This window comes from Juglans regia, chromosome 16 (genome assembly GCF_001411555.2).
Source record: "Juglans regia cultivar Chandler chromosome 16, Walnut 2.0, whole genome shotgun sequence".
NCBI lineage: Eukaryota > Viridiplantae > Streptophyta > Magnoliopsida > Fagales > Juglandaceae > Juglans > Juglans regia.
In genome coordinates, this window is record NC_049916.1 from 26729703 (window position 1) to 26749424 (window position 19722).

General features: G+C 35.1%; 3 protein-coding genes across 3 annotated transcripts; all 3 read left to right on the plus strand.

Annotated features, from left to right (window-relative positions):
* Nucleotides 1-1048: 1048 nt before the first annotated feature.
* Nucleotides 1049-6510, plus strand: LOC118344884 (aminotransferase ALD1, chloroplastic-like). Its single transcript, XM_035686755.1, has 10 exons — nucleotides 1049-1074; nucleotides 1205-1230; nucleotides 1355-1422; nucleotides 1764-1880; nucleotides 3069-3131; nucleotides 3451-3555; nucleotides 3737-3787; nucleotides 4376-4696; nucleotides 5056-5262; nucleotides 5939-6510. The coding sequence occupies exons 1-10, from the start codon at nucleotides 1061-1063 to the stop codon at nucleotides 6230-6232; spliced, it is 1266 nt and encodes a 421-aa protein (XP_035542648.1). The 5' UTR covers nucleotides 1049-1060; the 3' UTR covers nucleotides 6233-6510.
* A 2354-nt stretch (nucleotides 6511-8864) lies between these two features.
* Nucleotides 8865-12095, plus strand: LOC109003235 (heavy metal-associated isoprenylated plant protein 35-like). Its single transcript, XM_018981289.2, has 3 exons — nucleotides 8865-9374; nucleotides 9669-9744; nucleotides 11528-12095. Exons 1-3 carry the CDS (start codon nucleotides 9036-9038, stop codon nucleotides 11659-11661), a joined length of 549 nt encoding a protein of 182 aa, XP_018836834.1. The 5' UTR covers nucleotides 8865-9035; the 3' UTR covers nucleotides 11662-12095.
* A 2682-nt stretch (nucleotides 12096-14777) lies between these two features.
* On the plus strand, nucleotides 14778-19177 carry LOC109003239 (high affinity sulfate transporter 2-like). The gene is made up of 13 exons (XM_035686700.1): nucleotides 14778-15074; nucleotides 15164-15212; nucleotides 15308-15518; nucleotides 15626-15800; nucleotides 16979-17044; nucleotides 17147-17260; nucleotides 17361-17477; nucleotides 17675-17801; nucleotides 17896-18182; nucleotides 18274-18464; nucleotides 18580-18665; nucleotides 18761-18837; nucleotides 19017-19177. The coding sequence occupies exons 1-13, from the start codon at nucleotides 14778-14780 to the stop codon at nucleotides 19158-19160; spliced, it is 1941 nt and encodes a 646-aa protein (XP_035542593.1). The 3' UTR covers nucleotides 19161-19177.
* Nucleotides 19178-19722: the final 545 nt, after the last annotated feature.

A 19722-nucleotide genomic window follows, 5' to 3' on the forward strand; every position in this document is an offset into this window, starting at 1 on the left:
CTAGGTTTGAATAGCATGAGTATGGCTACACGAAATAGAATCGAAGGATGTAAGAAGCTGTCATGCAAATTCATCAAGACGCTGGACAGACTTGGGGAGAAAAATTATTGGGAATTTGGTGACAGTTTGACAGGATATTGTCATCTTGTGGTCTTTAATAATTGTGGAAGTCAGTATACATATAGTCAGCCGATCATACTGGATCTTCCTTCATGGTTTTTATTTTTGTAACAACAGATCTCACCTAAAGAAAGCTACTTAACTTTTCAATGTGGAAATAAATCATTTATTTCATACAGTTCATTCACAATGGATAAAGAACACTTTTCTATAGCATGTAGAAAACCTTGAAAGATAGCATGTAGGTTGTTCTACATATCATCTGTATGACTAAAACATGTGCCCGGGACTGATAGCTTAGTGGTATCTAGCTGTTAGATATTTATATTTTAATACACAGGACATGATTCTGTCTACTGGACTACATTCATATGCATGCACGTTAATGACTGGATCATGATTTATTGAGAGCAAAAAATCACATGAAGGAATTCGAAGGCACTACCAAGGAAATAACCCCACCCAATTTCTGATGCACTATAGAGATCAACAGGGTCAAAATGGAGAAAAGAGGGTAAAAACAAAAGGAAATTAGGGGGAGGTGTGGAAAACAGGATCAATTTTCTTATTTACTTAAATTAATAATACACTGAAATCAGTCGAACAACGACTACCACAATTGGAGCTTTGTGTATAGCCATTTGGTGTGAACCAATTGATTTCACATGTGCTAGCTTCTGAGGGCTGACTATTGCAGAAATCCTGCTCTGGCAGACTGGCACTGAATATCATTTATTATTGACCCCTTTTAGATGTTGATAGGAAGTGTTATGCGACTATATATATCACTATGTGGATCTCTAGCATACTTGCAGTTACTCATCTACATTTGAAACAAGAATCTCAAAAGGGTTTGTTTGAAGCAGAAATAATTAAACACAAAATGTATAACTTTTCAGCTTGCAGTTCTTTGTCCTCTGCAATTGTATTGCAGCCTAGGATGGTCCAGGCCAGGTACTTCCATGATATAAAAATAGGAACCAGGGTCGGTGTTATGTCATGGTCTATCATCTACTTTCATGCACAACATATTCAAGCTGATATGCTCTTAATGTATTCTGTTATTGTTTCCTGATTGTTACAGCCTGAAGGCCAAAAGGGATGGAGTTGGTATGAACACATGTTGTACTGGTTAAAGCCACCTTTTGTCCATTTTTTTCATTTTAGATTCTTACTTTCATTCTGATTTTTAACGTCAAGTTCTCATCAATACTCATAAGTTGTGTTATCACAGGTTACCGGACAAAGGTACCCCGAAACGTGAACATGGAAAATTTGCAGAATGGATATTTGTTCTCTGAGGTGCCTTGGATTCTTGTTTAACTGATATTTAGCTATTTTAAATTTTATTTCTTTCTTTCAACTGAAGATTTAACTTATTTCTGGGTTTTTATAATGGTATTGGGCCATATGGCTTCCTACTTAAATCATTGATTTGAGCCCTGTCAATTTCCTTTTGATCAAATTAACTTTCCAAGTACAAGATTCTCTTGCCACCCCTGGTGTAGTAGCGTCTTATGGATCCATCTGCATGCCACTTCGTTTTGGTGGCTTTTGACAATAACCATTTTTTTTTTTGTATTCCCAGTGTCTCAGCATTAGGTGTTCATAGTTGCTCATGACTTTAGCTACATATGATTCAGATTTCCAGGTGCAAGCTTCAACACATTGAGAAGTTCCCAAATGCAAAATTGATCAGCCTTGGAGTTGGTGATACCACTGAGCCTCTACCAGACATCATAGCATCAAGCATGGCAGAAGTAATTTAAATCAATCCTTATTTGCTTGCTTATGTCATGCTTCTACAGTCTATAAAAGCTGGAGAGAATTACTTGCCAACATGAACATATCTGTCTGAGTTGGACAGGTTTATGTTTGCACAGGGATCTAATCAAATTACAGAGAAACCAATAGGGAAAAAAAAATTCCCCTTCAGATGGATGATTTATTTGATCCATCTTGAATGTTTTTCACCTAATCACGTTTTCTATAATTCATATAATGTGACCACCCGACATGAACATGTATATAAAATGTGGAAATGGGTTTTCCTAACATTACATATTGGCGTAATTTTGCACGAAACTAGCATATAAAGTGTGCAGTTGTGAATTTATAAGATCTTTATATGAATTTATGATATCATCTGGAAAGTGGAAAATTTTGTGTGGGGAAACACAGCAACTATCCCCTAATTTAGGAGAACAATTTCTGTGAATTTTATTTTTGCAGAGACACCTTTTGTTGTCAGTAATTTAAAGAACAAAGACAGTCAGGATATTATAGACTCTGATTATCAGACTGAATTGATGACTGTTTTAGCTTCTATCTCACCAAGCACATATTTTCGAGCACCATATACTTATATATAGGTTCAAATTTTGTGACTGGTAAGCTCCTTCAATATGAGGGGAAAAAGTTGGTCGGGAAGGTAATAACAAGATCACTCTCTAGAACCTTATTTTCTTCACATATGATGGGCTGGTTGTCCACATATCACCCATCTCAAATAGCATGTTGATTCCCTAAAGTTATTGATATGTGCCTTCCTCGGAAGTGCTGATACCATCTTTCTCAATTTGATAATTAAATTTTATTCTTATTGCCAAACTTACACCAATAAGCAAACTGGCAAAGACGATGAATGTTTTATGTTTCAGAAGAAGTCCTTTCATAAACAGACATACACATACATATCTGTTCTGGGACAAGTGTTTGTATGTATGTGCCTTACACATTAGAATGTAAAATACTTAATCCTTTGGGAATATTAATTAAGTACTCTCTTTCTTGTATCGAGATCATTCAGAAGCAGAAAGTTATTGATGCAGTGAAGATTTCATTTGCTCTCTCTCTCTCTCTGCTTTTCTTGACCCCCATTAATGCCACAGGAAGTCTTTGAAGAAATTTGTTTAAAACTAAACATCTGCTATCATGATGTTTTACAGTATGCACTAGCCCTTTCAACGCCTGAAGGTTATAGAGGGTATGGACCTGAGCAAGGCTACGAGGTATTTTGATGCTTGTTTCAGTTTATCTGAATATGTTGTTGCTTTATTATTTTTTCATTTGCTAAATTTTTAATAATTAGCTATACATATTAATAACCATATTAATTTAGTTCTATATGATGATATAATTGAAGCCTGTTTAACAAACATTTGTGTCCACTACTGGACAAATAAACTATTAGCTAGGCCTCCACTGACAAGGGAAGATTTACTGTTCTGAAAAGAAAAGATTACAAATGAATATACAATTACAATACTGTTAAAATTCCATGTAAATGGATGTTAGACTGAAAGTTCTATGTCTATGTCAATGTGGCAGGCATTGAGGAAGGCTATTGCTGAATCATTCTACAAAGATATATCCGTAAAAGATACAGAAATTTTTGTGACGGATGGCTCACAGTGCGATATTACTCGTCTGCAGGTATTTAAACATTGAGCATTGATGGGTATCTCTTTCCTTCCTTCCTTCTTTTTTTGTATGATTTTTTTTTTATTTTACACGAAATGTTTTAGAATGCTACAATCTGGACATCATCTGTTTATCTTATTAAGCTTGTTTTACGGTACAAGTACTCAATCATGTTCTCTTTCTATATTGGCAGCTGGTTCTTGGTGCAAATGTGACAATAGCTGTACAGGACCCCTCTTATCCGGTAACAATATCAAGCTTCTCTATATCCTTTTATAAATTGTCTGGACTCTTTGCACTGCACATGCTACTAATAATTGACCCCAATCTTCAAGGATATTATTAAATAACAGATGTTCTAACTCCCTTCAGAACTCCATGTCTTCTGTTTCTACTCACGAAATCATAGCATGGACAACATTACCAGCACGATGAAGTGGTCATCTGCTAAAATCAAACCCCATAATGGTCTTGAGAATTTAGGTTGACAACACAGGCGATATAGAGTATTACTTTGTCCTAAGGCATACTGCAATTCATCACCTGGTGTTTTTTGTAATAATTGAATGATTTGTTTTCTTCGTGCACTCTCCTTGCGACTCATATATTTTTTGAACTTAGAAAAAAAAAAAAGATATTTTTTGAACTAGGCACTTTCTCAGATTATACTAATAACTTTATCTTCTTGCAAATTATTTATGCTTTGATTCATATAGAATCTATAGCTGATAGAACTACTATGCTTGAAGTCATTACCCCTGCTTCCTTAGTACAGAGCTGAAATCATGGCTTTTCACCATAGAACTCGTGATAAAAAAATGTTTTTCAACAGGTTTATCAAGATTCAAGTATCATAATTGGTCAGGCTGGAAATTACAAAGATGAAGCTTTGAAGTGTAGGAACATTGAATACATGAGATGTTCTCCTCAAAATAATTTCTTTCCTGACTTGGATACAACGTCGAGAGCAGACATTATCTTCTTTTGCTCTCCGAACAATCCTACTGGTCATGCGGCAACACGAAAGCAGTTAGAGAAACTTGTGGAATTTGCAAGGAATAATGGTTCGATTATCATTTTTGATTCCGCCTATGCATCTTATATTATGGATGATAGTCCTCGGTCAATCTTTGAAATTCCTGGTGCCAGAGAGGTGAATAATTCTTTTCCTCAAAACAAAAAAAAAAAATGTATAGTTATATTTAGCCTGCTAATTGAGAATCAACATACGAGGCCCCTGACTTATGATAGCCAATTATTTAGCTCATTCATCTTTGCGTGTGATAAAAGACATTGTTAAAGACTGGGAAGAGGTCAATATGAATTCAAATACCATATGCACGTATCAAGAAAACACGAAATATTACAGTTTGGACCATAATAACATCTAGTTTTTAGGTAAAGGGAACATAATAATTTGTTAATTTGCTTCTTAAACAATAAGCAGCTTCTCAATGTTTCTCTACTGCAGCATATCGATTTATATTTGTTTTATTCTCTTTCCTCTTATAGGTTGCAATTGAAGTTTCGTCTTTCTCCAAGTTGGCTGGGTTCACGGGTGTCCGTCTTGGTTGGACAGTGGTCCCTGAAGAACTCTTATTCTCAAATGGATTTCCTGTCAGAAATGACTTTGATCGCATTGTGTGCACTTGCTTTAGTGGAGCCTCCAATATAGCTCAGGCTGGTGGACTGGCCTGTCTATCCTCGGAGGGTCTGAAGGTAAGGAACAATGCAGGATGCAAATCCAAGGAATGGCATTTTCAAAATTGCATGCAGCTTTAACGTTGAACTTTGTGTTTGTGTATGCATGCATATCTAAAGATATGCATAGGAGAAGTGCATGAATCAACGAGTTTCTGTGTTCATTGTCCTTTATCAGGACAAAATCTGCAACAATATCATACCAAGCAATGAGAGAGTCTTGGTGACTTTTAAATGACCAGGCTTAATCTTAGTTTTGATTTATTTCGAAGAATATTTTACTATGACTAATTCATATTATATCTCTATGATTAAACTCATTCTTTATTTGGAATATTTTTTCATATAATGCAAACAGAGCCTGAGTTTCTAAACAAGCAGCACAAAAAACTATCCTCCCCTCAATCTGTTTCCATACATCCTAGAGGTCCGTCTGCAGAAACCAAAGGAAGAGTGAATATTTTGGGACTGCTAGGCCCTTTAAAGAAGTACACACGTCAATGGAATTATAGAAATTGGCCACTGATTCATTTTAGTTTCCAAAATTGTTGAACTTGTTTCAGAACAATGACAAATACTGATGTGTCTGGTAGAACTGTCTCAAGTCCAACTCTTTAATTATTAGGAATCCTTTTTATCTTGTTGTTACCCAATATTTCCATGCCGAATTGATGTTTGGAAATCTCCATTTCAGGCTACAGAGTCCATGGTTCAGTACTACATGGAGAATGCAAGGATTCTGGTTGACACTTTCACTTCTCTGGGTTTAGAGGTATATGGAGGTGCAAATGCCCCTTATGTGTGGGTTCGTTTTCCTGGCTCAAAATCTTGGGATGTATTTTCTGAGATTCTTGAGAAGACTCACATAATCACAGCTCCAGGTTCCGGATTCGGAGCAGGAGGTGAAGAGTTCCTAAGAATCAGTGCTTATGGCAACAGAAAGTGTATCCTTGAGGCCTCACGGAGGCTGGGGAGCTTTTTCTCCTGAGGAGAGCATTTTATTTTTGAGAAAGGATTTGTAAAAGTTTCAAATAGACAAGTTTTATACAAGTCCTTGTATAAAAGTAGACTTCACCTTAAAAAAGTGAAAAAAAGTAGACTCTGTCCACTTTTACAGAGGGCTTGCATGAGACTTGTCTATTTAGGACTTATACTTAGCATTACTGATCTCTATTTTCCTTTCTGGCACATCCGTACATGTACTCTTACATAAAGCAAAGTGATTTGGTAAACGTTATTTGGTGTGTAATAACTCATATACTTTCATGCAAGCAGTAATATCTAAGCTATGATTAATTTATATTCCTACTCTTTGATCAGAAATTACGCTATATATCAGCAAATTTCATTCTTTATACACCGCTACCGCTTATATCCATCTGAGTTTAAAAAACCGCACTGCCTTCTCAAGTGTTGAGCAGTGAAAAGATCTTGAAATATTTTGAGAGGTACTTTTTTATAATTACGGAGAATTTAAGCAGCTTGGATTGCATTTTATTCATATTTAGGAGAATTGAAGATGATTCAATTGGGTGGTTAAAGAGAAATATTAGGCCTAAACATAAATCTTATATAAGAAAGTTTACACTGACGTGATTTGACGTAATGCATAAAATAATTTTGCAATCTAATAGACCATATTAAAACATATATATATATATATATATATATTAGTATGTAAGTTTCTTTGTATAAGATTTTTGTATAAACGAATCATTTCTCAATATGAAATCAATTTAATACAATAAAATCATTCCTAAATGGGAAGGATAGTAATACAAATACATATCGAAGTTGGAAACTTTTGAATCTGAAAAAAATAGGTTATTATAAATTAATAAGCCTATCTACACCGACAAAGAGTCAGAGATATGGGCCGTCAGATAAGAAGAGACCAAAAACGGTCGGGCCCATTATTTTATGCAAAGAATCCCATGCCGTGGTAAAAAAATAGAAAGAAAATTTGAGGTCCTTCATCGATCGGTCTACTTTCAGTCACCTGCATGCGTCATGGGCCATGGCAAACGAGAGATGGCAAGTCAGAGGCAAGCTCCAGTTGAAGAGGACAACTCACGCCGTACCTGCAGGCAAAGACACAAATTCAGCATGCAAACCATGCATCTTCATTAAATTAAACCAGGTTCAGATTCTCATAATTACATATCGAATGATCAGCTATGTATATGTTCTTTTTGCTCTTCTGGTTAAGGTTATTAATTAGATGCCTGAATTACACAAATTTTCATCAAAATCCAAAATCGCATGCAGTACGTACCCTCCTGCATGCATGTCCATGCAGTACTACTGATCTAATGTAAAGGGAAGCTGGAAGCTTTAGCCTTGTAAGCATTGTACTTCTTGTACATGACTGGAAATGGTAGATTTATTCAGTTAATGCTGGAGCTAATAAGGTAGGTTTTATCAGGGTGGTCCTAGCTTATGACTAGTCCCGACCACCTTTTCGTACGTTGGTGGTCCTTTTGCTTTGCCGGGAGTATGAATCTGTGAAGGGAATTTTAAAAGGGTAAGACTGAGGACCATGCCCTCTGGCATGGCCATATTATTGTAGTTACGTAGTACTGCGCATGCTCATTGCAATATGGTTTCACCAGGAGGAGTCCAGAAGTGTCGTCTTCGGTACATATCCAAGCTGTAACTTTGTTTAGGTAAAAAAAGATATATAAAAAAAAAAAAAATAGGCTTTATATATGCCATGCATGATGGCTAATTAAGAACTTGAAATCATTGACGCGATAACTAAAATGTGCAGTTTTCGGAGAGATTCTGCTTCTGTTCTCGCAGATAATGCTCGTGAATTCAATACCATGATTGATCAATGAGAGGGGATCAGAATTCAGAGAGAAAAAAGTGGAGTGATTCAGAGTCGGGCTGAAAATACGAGCATGCATGTACGAGTGCTAGCGCTTACGAAGTAGTAGTACTCTGTTTGATGACAGTCTTCTTGCGGCCTTGTTAAAGCTGATTGATTAATAATGATCTTCTATTACTGTTTTTAACTTTTTAATTTTTTTTTTAATTTTTATTTTACTTAAGGGTTAATTGAAAGGGATTATTAATAACATTATATATTTTTAAAATTTTTTTTAATGATTAAATATATTAAGAAAATACTTAAAAAAAAAACAAATACACTAAAATTAATAAAATGGTGGTAAAATGATTGGAACTTTATCATTACCCAATTGAGGAGTGTTATGTCTTATATAAAAATATGTTTATAAATGAGAAAGAGATGAGTAATTTGGGTCTTAGAAGATTGGGTAAATGAGAAATAATCTGTATAAGTTTTAAATAGATAAATTTTACATAATTTATGAAAATATTATTATTTATTAATAAGATCTATATATCTTTTTATAACAAATTTACGCAAAATTCATCTATTTAAAATTTTTACAAAAATATAAAGAAGGGCTCACATACGACTCATTTCCCAAGACAAAAGACAGGATACTGGTGAACACATTCAAAACATACGGATAAACAGTACAGATAAACTACAAATGCCAGCCATTGCCCTGTACTGTTAGCTAAGTCATAAAGACAGCATGTTTTTTTTCCATTTTATAGTCATCCATTCTCTCATCCTCTTTCTTCTTCCTATATATTAACAGTAGTACTATCTTCTTCGACAGTCGATTCTATTTCCTGGTCTAGCTCTTTGCCTGCTCACGCAGCTAGCTAGCTAGCCCTACCCTCCTAAAAAAGTTCGTCAATATTCACGTACGTACCGGTCTCAATTATTTCTGATATCATCTCGGCCTTGTGCAATGAACATGATGACAACCAAGAAGATGAGAGGCTTCATGTGCCAGTCTCCGGCAGCAACTGCGGTACTGTGCATGACCGACGATTCTCGCTCGGTGATTGTGCCCAGAAAGTCTGATCAGAGAATTCTTAGTACTTTTGATAACAAACGGTACTTACTCAACAATGGCGACTACTCTAGGTTCGTTGAGTCCCCTAATTATAATAAGAGATCGGATATTTCAGTGCCTCGCCTCAAAAGAGAATATCAAGATACGGACCAGCTTGATCGGCAAAAGCCAGCTCATGATCTCCAGATCAAACCATCTTCAGTACTTCCTTCCTCAGATAATGTCTTCCAGGTTAGATCAATTAATTATAATTAATTAATATTACTTTTTTTTATCTATAAATATGTTGATGTCACTGGAAAATTAATCCAATATATAAATATTGTTTTCATTTCGTTCTATATATCTGGGTTCTGTTTTTTAATTCTGTCTTTTTTTTATTTTTTTATTTTTTATTTTTAAGTTGTTCCCAGCTTTATAAAGTTAAAAGTTTATCTATTTAAATTTCTATATATGCCATTAATTCCATCAGGTTCACGTGATCATTAATTTATCATGTGTGATTTTAATTTTCATGATGATCAGGTTGTTGTGATGCGGGTATCAATTCATTGTCAAGGCTGTGCTGGCAAACTCAAGAGGCATCTGTCCAAAATGGAAGGTATATTTAATTTGTAATTTCCATGCAAGTCATGGGAGTATTTAATTTGCATTAAGTAATTAATTTATAAATTATCATATATATGGTTTTCTTTTCTATTTTATTTCTTTTATAATAATTTTGTATGCTTTGACGAAAACTCCATTACCATATCGATCATTTGGCCTAATCATGTTTCCCCTCATGCATCCACCTTATAATTTGGAAGAATTAATATATATATTTATATATATATATATATATATATTGCCCCAACTTTACGTACATTGATGCAAATCCGGCCCGATCAAACGTATAATAAGATTACAAAAATTCTACTTACAACCGACCTGCGAAACCGCTGCATCACCACGTCTTATGTGGCATATTGCAAAACGACGTCGTTTATTCAAATGAAGATGAAGTCGCCTCCATCCCAGTAGAAAGTTACAAAGCCTCCATCCCCATCCCCTACGAAGCCAGCCTCCATTAAATCGAAACCCTCTTCTTTGTCCCCATCGACTTTGTCTTCTACACGAAGCCTGTGGGTCTTCATCTTCTCCTCGAACCCAAGAGTCATGAACCCACAAACCCATGAACCAGAGCCATGAATGACTACGATGCCAAGATGAATGGGGCTTTGTTACTGTTTATCACTTTGCTTCTTTTCTTAATTTCCTTACCACCACCACCACATGTACAGAATTTTCAGTACCCAAGTTTGTACTTTTTGTTTTTTCTTCCACGCATTTAATTTTCATCTGGATAGATTATGTTCATCCATGAAACTGGCATTGGTGACATTCCACTGTATTTTATTTTGTTTTCTACTCCGATCCCCCAAAAGTTTTGCTTCTTTGCTCTTGTATGCTTGGCTGGGCGAGTTGGGTAGTGAGAATGTATCAGTTTGGAAGAAAAGAACGAATAGCCACGAAACCGCCCTTTGGCTTCTCCATAACCCAAACTAAATAAAAAAAATTCAAACTTACTGGTGCTTAGCAACTCAGTATTCCATTTGTGGTTAACTAATTGTAAAAGAAGAGCAATCTTATGCAACTAATTGTGAGGATCGTTGGGTTGATGCTGCAACAGAAGCTTCTGGGATGACAACAAGAAGAGAGGGGCCTGGGGTATAGTGAAATTGATAGAGAAATAAAGAGAGTTGTAGAGAATAGTTTCGTTTTTCATTGGATGGAAAAATGAAGGGGAGAAAAAGAGAGATAGGAAGACAGAAAAAAGAGAAAGTGGGACCCACTGTATCAGTCGATTACACGCCGGTTGCAAATGCCGGTTGTACGAAGCAAAGTTGATAAGATTAACATTATTTTGGTGCATGGCTTCGATCGTCACATTAATTAATCGTTATGATCTGCAGATTTTGATCATGAACATAGCCTATATATTCTCTAACCAAAACTTCAAGCTCATATATATACATGCATGGCATGGTCCTCAAACACACAGAAAACTTGAGTTTAATGAACATTTACTAGTCTTGTAATCTTCACTCCAGTTTAATTAAATGTTTCACTTGTTAGATGAGGAGTTGACCTACACATGATAACATGGAGCTAGTACTGTGCAACTATATATAAAATTAGGTCATCAAAAGTATTATCTTTGCATGGATTTAAATTTTTAGGACAAATAGCACTAGTACTGATTTAACATGACTAGCTAATTACTATCTAGCCGAACGGTAGCTAGCTAGGCATGAGCTGATCATGAAATGATCAACCTCTTTTGATCTTCCTCACATGATCATGATTTTGAATTGTTAATTTATAAATTATATATATATCAGGAGTTACATCATTCAGTATAGAGCTAGAGACAAAGAGGGTGACGGTGATGGGACACGTTTCACCGGCCGGAGTTCTGGAGAGCATTTCAAAGGTGAAGAAGGCGGAGTACTTTTGGCCCACCCTAGCTAGCTAGCTAACTGTTGAATCATCGATCCATCCATCGATTACCTCAAATGGCTAGCTAGCTGTAGGATCGATCGGAGGAGTTTAATTGCACAGTTCCAATCTGAAACGCTATATATCATGTTCACCATCTTCGCTTTTGCTTTTAGGTCTCCTTAAATTTGGTCATCATGTTCAATATGGTAGAACAGATCATGACAGTACGTACTGGAAAAGGCCAGGTGGGCCTGCATGCAGAAATTCGACATATGTTCAGACGTTTTAGTTCATGTATTGATCACCGTGACATGATTTATGCAATATCATCATGTGCCGGTTATGACAAATATTTAGGAACCTTCATGCATGTTTATTTCCTTCGTATGCATGCAACGATCGAACTTTCAGAACAACATGATAATTTGTTCATGGGGAACGTCTCTGCATGCATGGCAACTTCGCAGAAAGATATAAGTTATGACCAATAAATTAGCTGAGGCATGCATGCATGTGCTCATGTTTAATTTGATGACAAATATATATATATAGTATGCTCGGACTGTATACTTTATATATATATATATATATATAGTATCCCATAAATATTAATTCCTCGTTTTTTTTTTTTTTTTACAGAATTGTGTTATGAATATTTCATTTATATTTTAAACCGAACGTGTCCTTATAATTATATCTTTGGGTATATAGTCGAAACATAACATACAAAGAGAACTGGAATTAAAATTTGATTTATCATTAAAGAAATGGAAACCGAGTCGCACTGAAGAATTAATTATATATAGCTAGCAAGCTGTATATATTGTCTCCAAATTTCGTTAATATATATATATATATACATATGTGATAGTACGTACGTACCCTTCTTTTTTCAACATACACGTCATGTCATGCTTCAAACCCTAAAACAGAAAGATAATATAAATTTATAAGCACTTAATTCGTTTTCTGATAACATTAATTATTATATGGAAAATGCTATCTAAATCATGATCAACTCTTCGGCTGGTTATGCGGCGAGAGAGATTCAACGCTTTTAGGTTCAATGAATCTAGACATATATGATTAGAGTTTGACATCCTCCTGATTTTTCTCTAATCCGATCTTAATATCTTATCTTTTCCGGCCCCGCATTGTTTATTGCTCTGAATACGTGAGAACGAAGCTCGGATATCATGGTGGCGCACGAAATGCTTACGTGTCGCTTTTTTCACTGTAATTTAAAGCTGGTTGATCATGGCTTATCTACTCTATTCTATATGAATATAACTATTAGCCGCGCGACCGACTTAATTTTTGTTTTCCAAGTTGTTAATATTTCGATTTTTTTATGGAAGTGTTATCAATAATTTATTTATAAAAAAAATTTACATTCATGATCAGATAATTCTGAGATATTTTCATATCAAATATAATATCATAAATTAAAATAACACATTTAAAATTAGAATGGAATCGAGTTGCATGTTTAATTGATTCCAAGAGTGTAGTCAATTATTGATGTAAGACTAGTATATATAGAACACGTACATGCAGTTGAAAGATTTTGATATGTAAAAATTTAAATTTTTAAAATTTTCTTTTAAATCAAATTAAATTATATATGACAATCGATAAGTCGAGTATTAATTAATATTTTCATTGAACATATATATATAAGAGTAATTAGTACATTAGTACGCTTCACACAAGTCAAAAAGAATCCAGATCGATTAGTATAGAGTACTATATGATCATGTCAAATGATGATCTATTCCTACGATCGAGTTCTTAATTATTATGTATGGATATGGCCGCCTTTCTTTTTTGACTGCATTCTCTTCTTTTCCTTTCGTGTCCTAGCTTACTCAGGCTGAATATGATCAATTTGTTCGCGACACCATACATTGGCTGGTTGCGCATATATATATATATATATATATATATATAAGGTAAAATGCTTAATTTTTTACGTATCAGTAGTCGCAGTACCAGATAAATGATCTTTTCTCGGTGAATGCATGGTGACAAACAAATTCAAATGCCACTTTTCAAGAGCTTGCAATTCATCATCATCATCAACATGTTGCTTGTGATTTGTTAAAGAATATTGTAAACTTTTATATATAAACTTTTACGCGGAGAATCTTTACTTCTTTGCATAGCCCATGTATATAGGAAGAGTTTATAGCTAAGGGGAGTCTCGCAGACTGTTTAATTTATGCAAAATGAACATGACCCATGCAGTTGTTGGTTTGAGTACAGAGGGAGAATTCAGATTTTTATTTGGGGATTGACTCCAAGAGTAGTATATTCAATTGGTGCAAGTGGATAAAGAAAAAAGAAATAGATAATTCTTTGATCATAATTAATTCAGATCCTTGGTCAGTTGCTTTTATTAGGTTTTTTACCGGAAACTTTAGACTGCTCCAGGCAAATTAAAAAGAACCCAGATCAAATAGAAATGTTAATCTCCTCCAAAGGAGTGAAATATTTTTCTGTTTGGTTCATATTATCTATGGATATGAACTTTCTTTATTTGGCTTCTTCCTCTTCTTCTCCTTCTGTTTCATCAGCAGTGTGAATGGCAATCTGTTCATGAAGATATGCTCTATATGTTGCTCATACATATAAAAGGTCAAGTACAGTTGTATCGGTGGGAACAGATTCCCAAAGGCCAAATCAATAGTTGACCTTGCTTAGTGATAGGTGAAAACTTAAATTCAAATGTCACGTTCTGTGAGCTTCCAATATTTTCATCATCATTTTGGTTTTTTTTTTCATTTCTTTTTTTAAAAAAGTCAACTTTTATATTTTGTATTCGTGCATGAAAACGAGATGCCAAGTACATATCAGAAGATATCTCAATTACTTTGCAGAACAAAAGCTGTGCAGTGCAGTGCCTATAAAAGGAAGAGCTTTTTATACAACCTGTTCATGATTCTTCATGTCCTTTAAACCTGGAGCTACCTTCCTGATCATCAGTGTAATCTTAATATCTCTTTGCACGCCATGATTCTTTTGAGAAGTAACTGATCAAGAAGTTTTCTGATTCTTTTTCGTGTCCTCGAATGATCCATAATCTTCTGCATTAATTTTTTTTGTAACAGTTTGTTGCTATATATAATGAGTAGGCGTGTCGGTGACTAGATGGAGATTGCGAGCGGCCCTTCGTCCCGGCGCCACTCAGGGCGTTTGCCCCATATTCACAAGGTGGAACGACCTCCAAAGCAAAATCTTCTGAGAGATATTCAAGATTCCTTGAAGGAAACTTTCTTCTCGGATGAGCCTTTACGCCCTTACAAGGACCAACCGGGTCCGAGAAAATTTCTTATTTTCCTCCAACATTTCTTTCCCATTCTTGAATGGGGAAGAACTTACAATCTTTCCAAATTCAAAGGTGACCTTATCGCCGGGCTTACTATTGCCAGTTTGTGTGTTCCTCAGGTAAAACATTTCCTTAAAATAATCTAAATATTGGGTTCCATTTCTTTCAGTTCAAATTTCTAATGATTCTTAAATATTCATGATACCAGGATATTGCATATGCAAAGCTTGCAAATCTGGAACCCCAATATGGGTTGTGTGAGTATCCTTGTTTCTCGCAAATTCCTTGGGGTTGTTTTTTTCACACCTATACCTCGTTAACTAATGTTGTTTGTTGCCCACTTTTTTTCCAGACTCAAGCTTTGTTCCACCTCTTATTTATGCTTTCATGGGTAGCTCGAGAGATATTGCCATTGGACCAGTGGCTGTCGTGTCTCTGTTGCTTGGGACACTGCTGCAGAATGAGATCCCAGATTCACAAGCTAATAAACTTGCTTATAGGCGTCTAGCATTCACCGCTACCTTCTTCGCTGGCATCACTCAATTCGCACTTGGTTTTTTCAGGTCTGTTCTTTGTTGCCTTGCATATTTTTTTCACTGATAATGGTGATTCTAACACCAATATATAATAATCCACGAAAATTCGATGGCTTCTCTTTGCTTGCTTTCAGATTGGGTTTCTTAATCGACTTTCTTTCCCATGCCGCCATTGTCGGGTTCATGGCTGGAGCTGCTGTTACCATAGCCCTTCAACAGCTCAAAGGTCTTCTCGGTATAAAAAACTTCACGAAGAAGACTGACATCGTTTCTGTTATGCGCTCAGTTTGGAGCGCAGCACATCACGGGGTATATAAAATTAGAAAAATTCTATATATTTGTCATATTTTTAATATTATTTTTTGAACATTGTCATCTAATAATTGATTGCCAAGTAAAATATAATAAATAATTCATAATTATTATATTAACATATAAAATAAATAATAAAATTTATATATTTCCACCTGTTTAAATTTTTGGAATAAGTAGGTGATTTAATTAACATGGTATCAGTCACTATTATGAGTGACAATATGTGACACGACTTGTGAATTCAACATGAACACAATAGAAAATTAACGGTTTGAGTTTGATGTTAATGGATTCTGGTCAAAATGGATTGACCCCTTAAACACGATTTATAAACGAGTCATTTACAGGTCAACCCGCTTAATCCAAAATAATCTGTTTTAACCAGTTTAGATTTTATTTCAAAATTATAATTTTATTATTGTTGAATTGTGATATTGGTATTCCTCAGTATGCTTATGTTTTTATTATTGAGATTGTAATTCTGAACATATGCTCATAACTGTTATTGTAAGGTTTGTAATATTAGTTTTATTATATGTTAAAATTTAAAAATATTGATTTTTTGTGTGAGTAGGTAGTCTTATTTTTTTTTTAAATATCGTGGTTACTAATAAATATAGATTTTAACTTTTATATAAAATTATGGTAATCAAATCAGATGAGTTATGTGTGTTAGTTCAATCAAATTATATGAAACAAGTTTAAATGAGTCGTGTCATCTTAACCTATTTTTAATTAATTATGAAATGGATCAAATGGGTGACACGACATGATCCGTTATCTAAATGGATTGGGTTGAGATTTGAAAATTTAACACGTTTAGCTTAATAGATCGGATTCGGATTAACCTATATAATTGAATGTTCATAATTTGGCATAACATAAACACGATTTGTCATCCCTAATCACTATACTATTAGAACAAAGGTTTTAAATTCAAACTTGACTACACTTGACTTCATTTAATTAAATATTCACATTTTAGACTAACTTATTAAGAGAGAATTTGGCCCAACCCACACATGACAAAGAGTATTAAAATATAAAATAAATAATAAAATCTATCTATTTCCACTCATATTTATATAACTACGGCTTCAATATATATCTGTTTCTCTTTTCAATATATAACTACGGCCCATGTGTTCTCACTCTACTTTTTATGCTAACAGTGGAACTGGCAGACTATGGTCATAGGATTGTCATTCTTGGCATTCCTTCTGTTTACCAAGTACATCGTAAGTATCATCTATATTGCAGTACTATTACTACTTAACCTTAATTTTGCAGCCTTTTCCACTCTATTTGCTCTTGACTACTCTTGTTTGATATTGGCTCAGGGAAAAAAGAACAAGAAATTCTTTTGGGTTGCTGCTATTGCTCCTTTGTCCTCTGTTGTAATTGCCACCTTTTTCGTGGGTATCACCCATGCGGAAAAGCAAGGTGTTTCAATTGTAAGTGCTCGTTTATGAGTTTAAGATTTTGTTTTCAACGTGCCATGCACAAAGGAGATGCATGGCAAGCTCATATGATATAGCTTTCGTCTTGTATCAGGTAAGACATATAGATAGGGGCATCAATCCATCCTCTTTTCATGAAATCCATTGGACTGGAGAATTTCTTCTCAAAGGTCTTAGGATTGGTGTCGTGGCGGGTATGGTAGCTCTAACGGTAAGCAAATCTCAGGCCCCAATAACTTTACTCGGTTTGGGATATATAATTAGTCAACTAAACTGGCATCACGGCAGATATTAATTCAGTATCTGAATATAAATTAGATGATTTAAAGATCACGTTTTTAGTATAATTGGTGATTTAAAATACCCTAATTCCCTTCTATATTAAAGCACAAGTTCTTGGGATTCTAGGAAGCTGTAGCAATCGGAAGAACATTTGCTGCAATGAAGGACTACCAGCTGGATGGAAACAAAGAAATGGTGGCACTGGGAAGTATGAACATTGTTGGTTCCATGACATCTTGCTATGTAGCTACAGGTGTGTAAGGGGGCCGGGTTGCAAAGATTCAGATATCTCATCCTCTTCGATCATCAAACATTAATCTTGCCTGCCCTGATCTTCCTTCATGCAGGATCCTTCTCTCGCTCAGCAGTAAATTTCATGGCCGGCTGCAAAACAGCCGTTTCCAACATCGTGATGTCTTGTGTTGTTCTTCTAACTTTGGTACTCATCACCCCATTGTTCAAGTACACCCCGAATGCTGTACTTGCTTCCATCATCATAGCTGCTGTGGTAGGCCTAGTTGACATCGGAGCTGTAATACTGCTATGGAAGATTGACAAATTCGATTTCGTTGCTTGCATGGGTGCCTTCTTTGGAGTAATTTTTAAAAGCGTTGAGATAGGTCTCCTAATTGCAGTAAGAATTCAAGGACTTTTTGGTGTTTTATGTTAACTTCTGTTTGCATGCCTGCCCAGTACTGAAAAATTTTAACTTTTGTGAATAAAAGGTCGCAATATCCTTTGCCAAAATCCTCCTGCAAGTCACCAGGCCACGAACTGCATTACTTGGGAAGCTCCCAGGAACAAATGTTTACAGGAATGTGGAGCAATATTCCAATGCAACAACTGTTCCTGGCATTCTGATCATCAGAGTTGATTCTGCAATTTACTTTTCAAACTCCAACTACATTAAGGAGAGGTACGTATTTACTGTCACCAAATCTCCTAAGAACTCGTGATTATAAAATATGCACCGACGTTTTGTCTAAATAAAATTAGAACAAGATCATTGCTTGAATCGAATTTTCTAGCAGGATTTTAAGATGGCTAGGCAATGAAGAGGAAGAAGCAAAGAAACTAAACCAATCCGGAATCCAATTCATTGTCATTGAAATGTCACGTAAGCAAGTCGTAGCAATTTCTTTAGTTCTGGTTTTTGTTCTGGATCATGTCATGCAGTACTAAAGAACACGTATAATTTTTTTATGATTGCAGCTGTTACTGATATTGACACTAGTGGGATCCATTCCTTCGAAGAATTACATAAGACTCTTCAGAACAGAGAATTGCAGGTAATTGAGTGAACTTTGAACTTGATAAATATTATATATTGTTTGTAAGATTAATATTTATAAGAGTACGTAGGCCGATGATCATCAGTATTATCGTATTTTGAATGCATGCAAGCTCTTTAAGAAGTACGTAAATAAGCAAATATTAACGATCATCGTGTTTTGTTGTTTTTAAACAGCTTGTTTTAGCAAACCCTGCTCCAATAGTGATTGAAAAGCTGTACGAGTCTAAGTTCGTAAACTTAATCGGCGAGGACAACATCTTCCTATCCGTTGCAGACGCTGTCACAACACTCACTCCAAAAACTCAAGAACCTGCATGATGCTAATTTAGGAGGGATCGACGAGGTAGCTGGTTGGAAATAATCATGTATATATATTCCTCTTTTTTTTTTTTCAAAAAAAAAAAAAAATGCCCAGATCATGTTTTGTGATCAAACATTTCGTTGGGCATGCATCTTGTTTTGCTTCTGTAATTTTCTTGTTTTTATATTCTCCAAAATTTTCTTTCCGTAGAACCATAGCCGTTTTTTTTGCTCTCAAACAAGTTTTAATCTTAATATTAGAAATTGGGATTGAATACATGACTAATCTTGACCAATGGATCGAAGGCAATACGTGGAATTAATGTTACAAAACTCATGGGCTGCAGAGAACGGATCAATTCTTCTTTGAGCCCACGATATCCTCGACAATACTCGATCTAATCTTGCTGGCCTCCATCAGAGATGCCTCAATTTTAATAAAATATGAATATTATTTTTTCTTTACGATCAGGGTTTTGAATTTTTTCGAAACAACTAAATTCTTTATTAAATTGAATTACATGTGTTTATTGGTGCATGGAAGGAGATTCCAACAGTACGAACGACTGATCACGTACCG

Excerpts from the sequence above, each read along its gene's own strand:
- LOC118344884 (XM_035686755.1), top strand. Across the intron at positions 1,231-1,354 it reads GGCCAAAAGGGATGGAGTTG|GTTACCGGACAAAGGTACCC; the intron begins GTATGAACACAT and ends GTGTTATCACAG. Across the intron at positions 1,881-3,068 it reads TAGCATCAAGCATGGCAGAA|TATGCACTAGCCCTTTCAAC; the intron begins GTAATTTAAATC and ends GATGTTTTACAG.
- LOC109003235 (XM_018981289.2), top strand. The coding sequence starts at position 9,036 with ATGAACATGATGACAACCAAGAAGATGAGAGGCTTCATGTGCCAGTCT. Across the intron at positions 9,375-9,668 it reads CCTCAGATAATGTCTTCCAG|GTTGTTGTGATGCGGGTATC; the intron begins GTTAGATCAATT and ends CATGATGATCAG. Across the intron at positions 9,745-11,527 it reads GCATCTGTCCAAAATGGAAG|GAGTTACATCATTCAGTATA; the intron begins GTATATTTAATT and ends TATATATATCAG.
- LOC109003239 (XM_035686700.1), top strand. The coding sequence starts at position 14,778 with ATGGAGATTGCGAGCGGCCCTTCGTCCCGGCGCCACTCAGGGCGTTTG. Across the intron at positions 15,519-15,625 it reads TTCGCACTTGGTTTTTTCAG|ATTGGGTTTCTTAATCGACT; the intron begins GTCTGTTCTTTG and ends GCTTGCTTTCAG. Across the intron at positions 18,838-19,016 it reads TTCAGAACAGAGAATTGCAG|CTTGTTTTAGCAAACCCTGC; the intron begins GTAATTGAGTGA and ends GTTTTTAAACAG.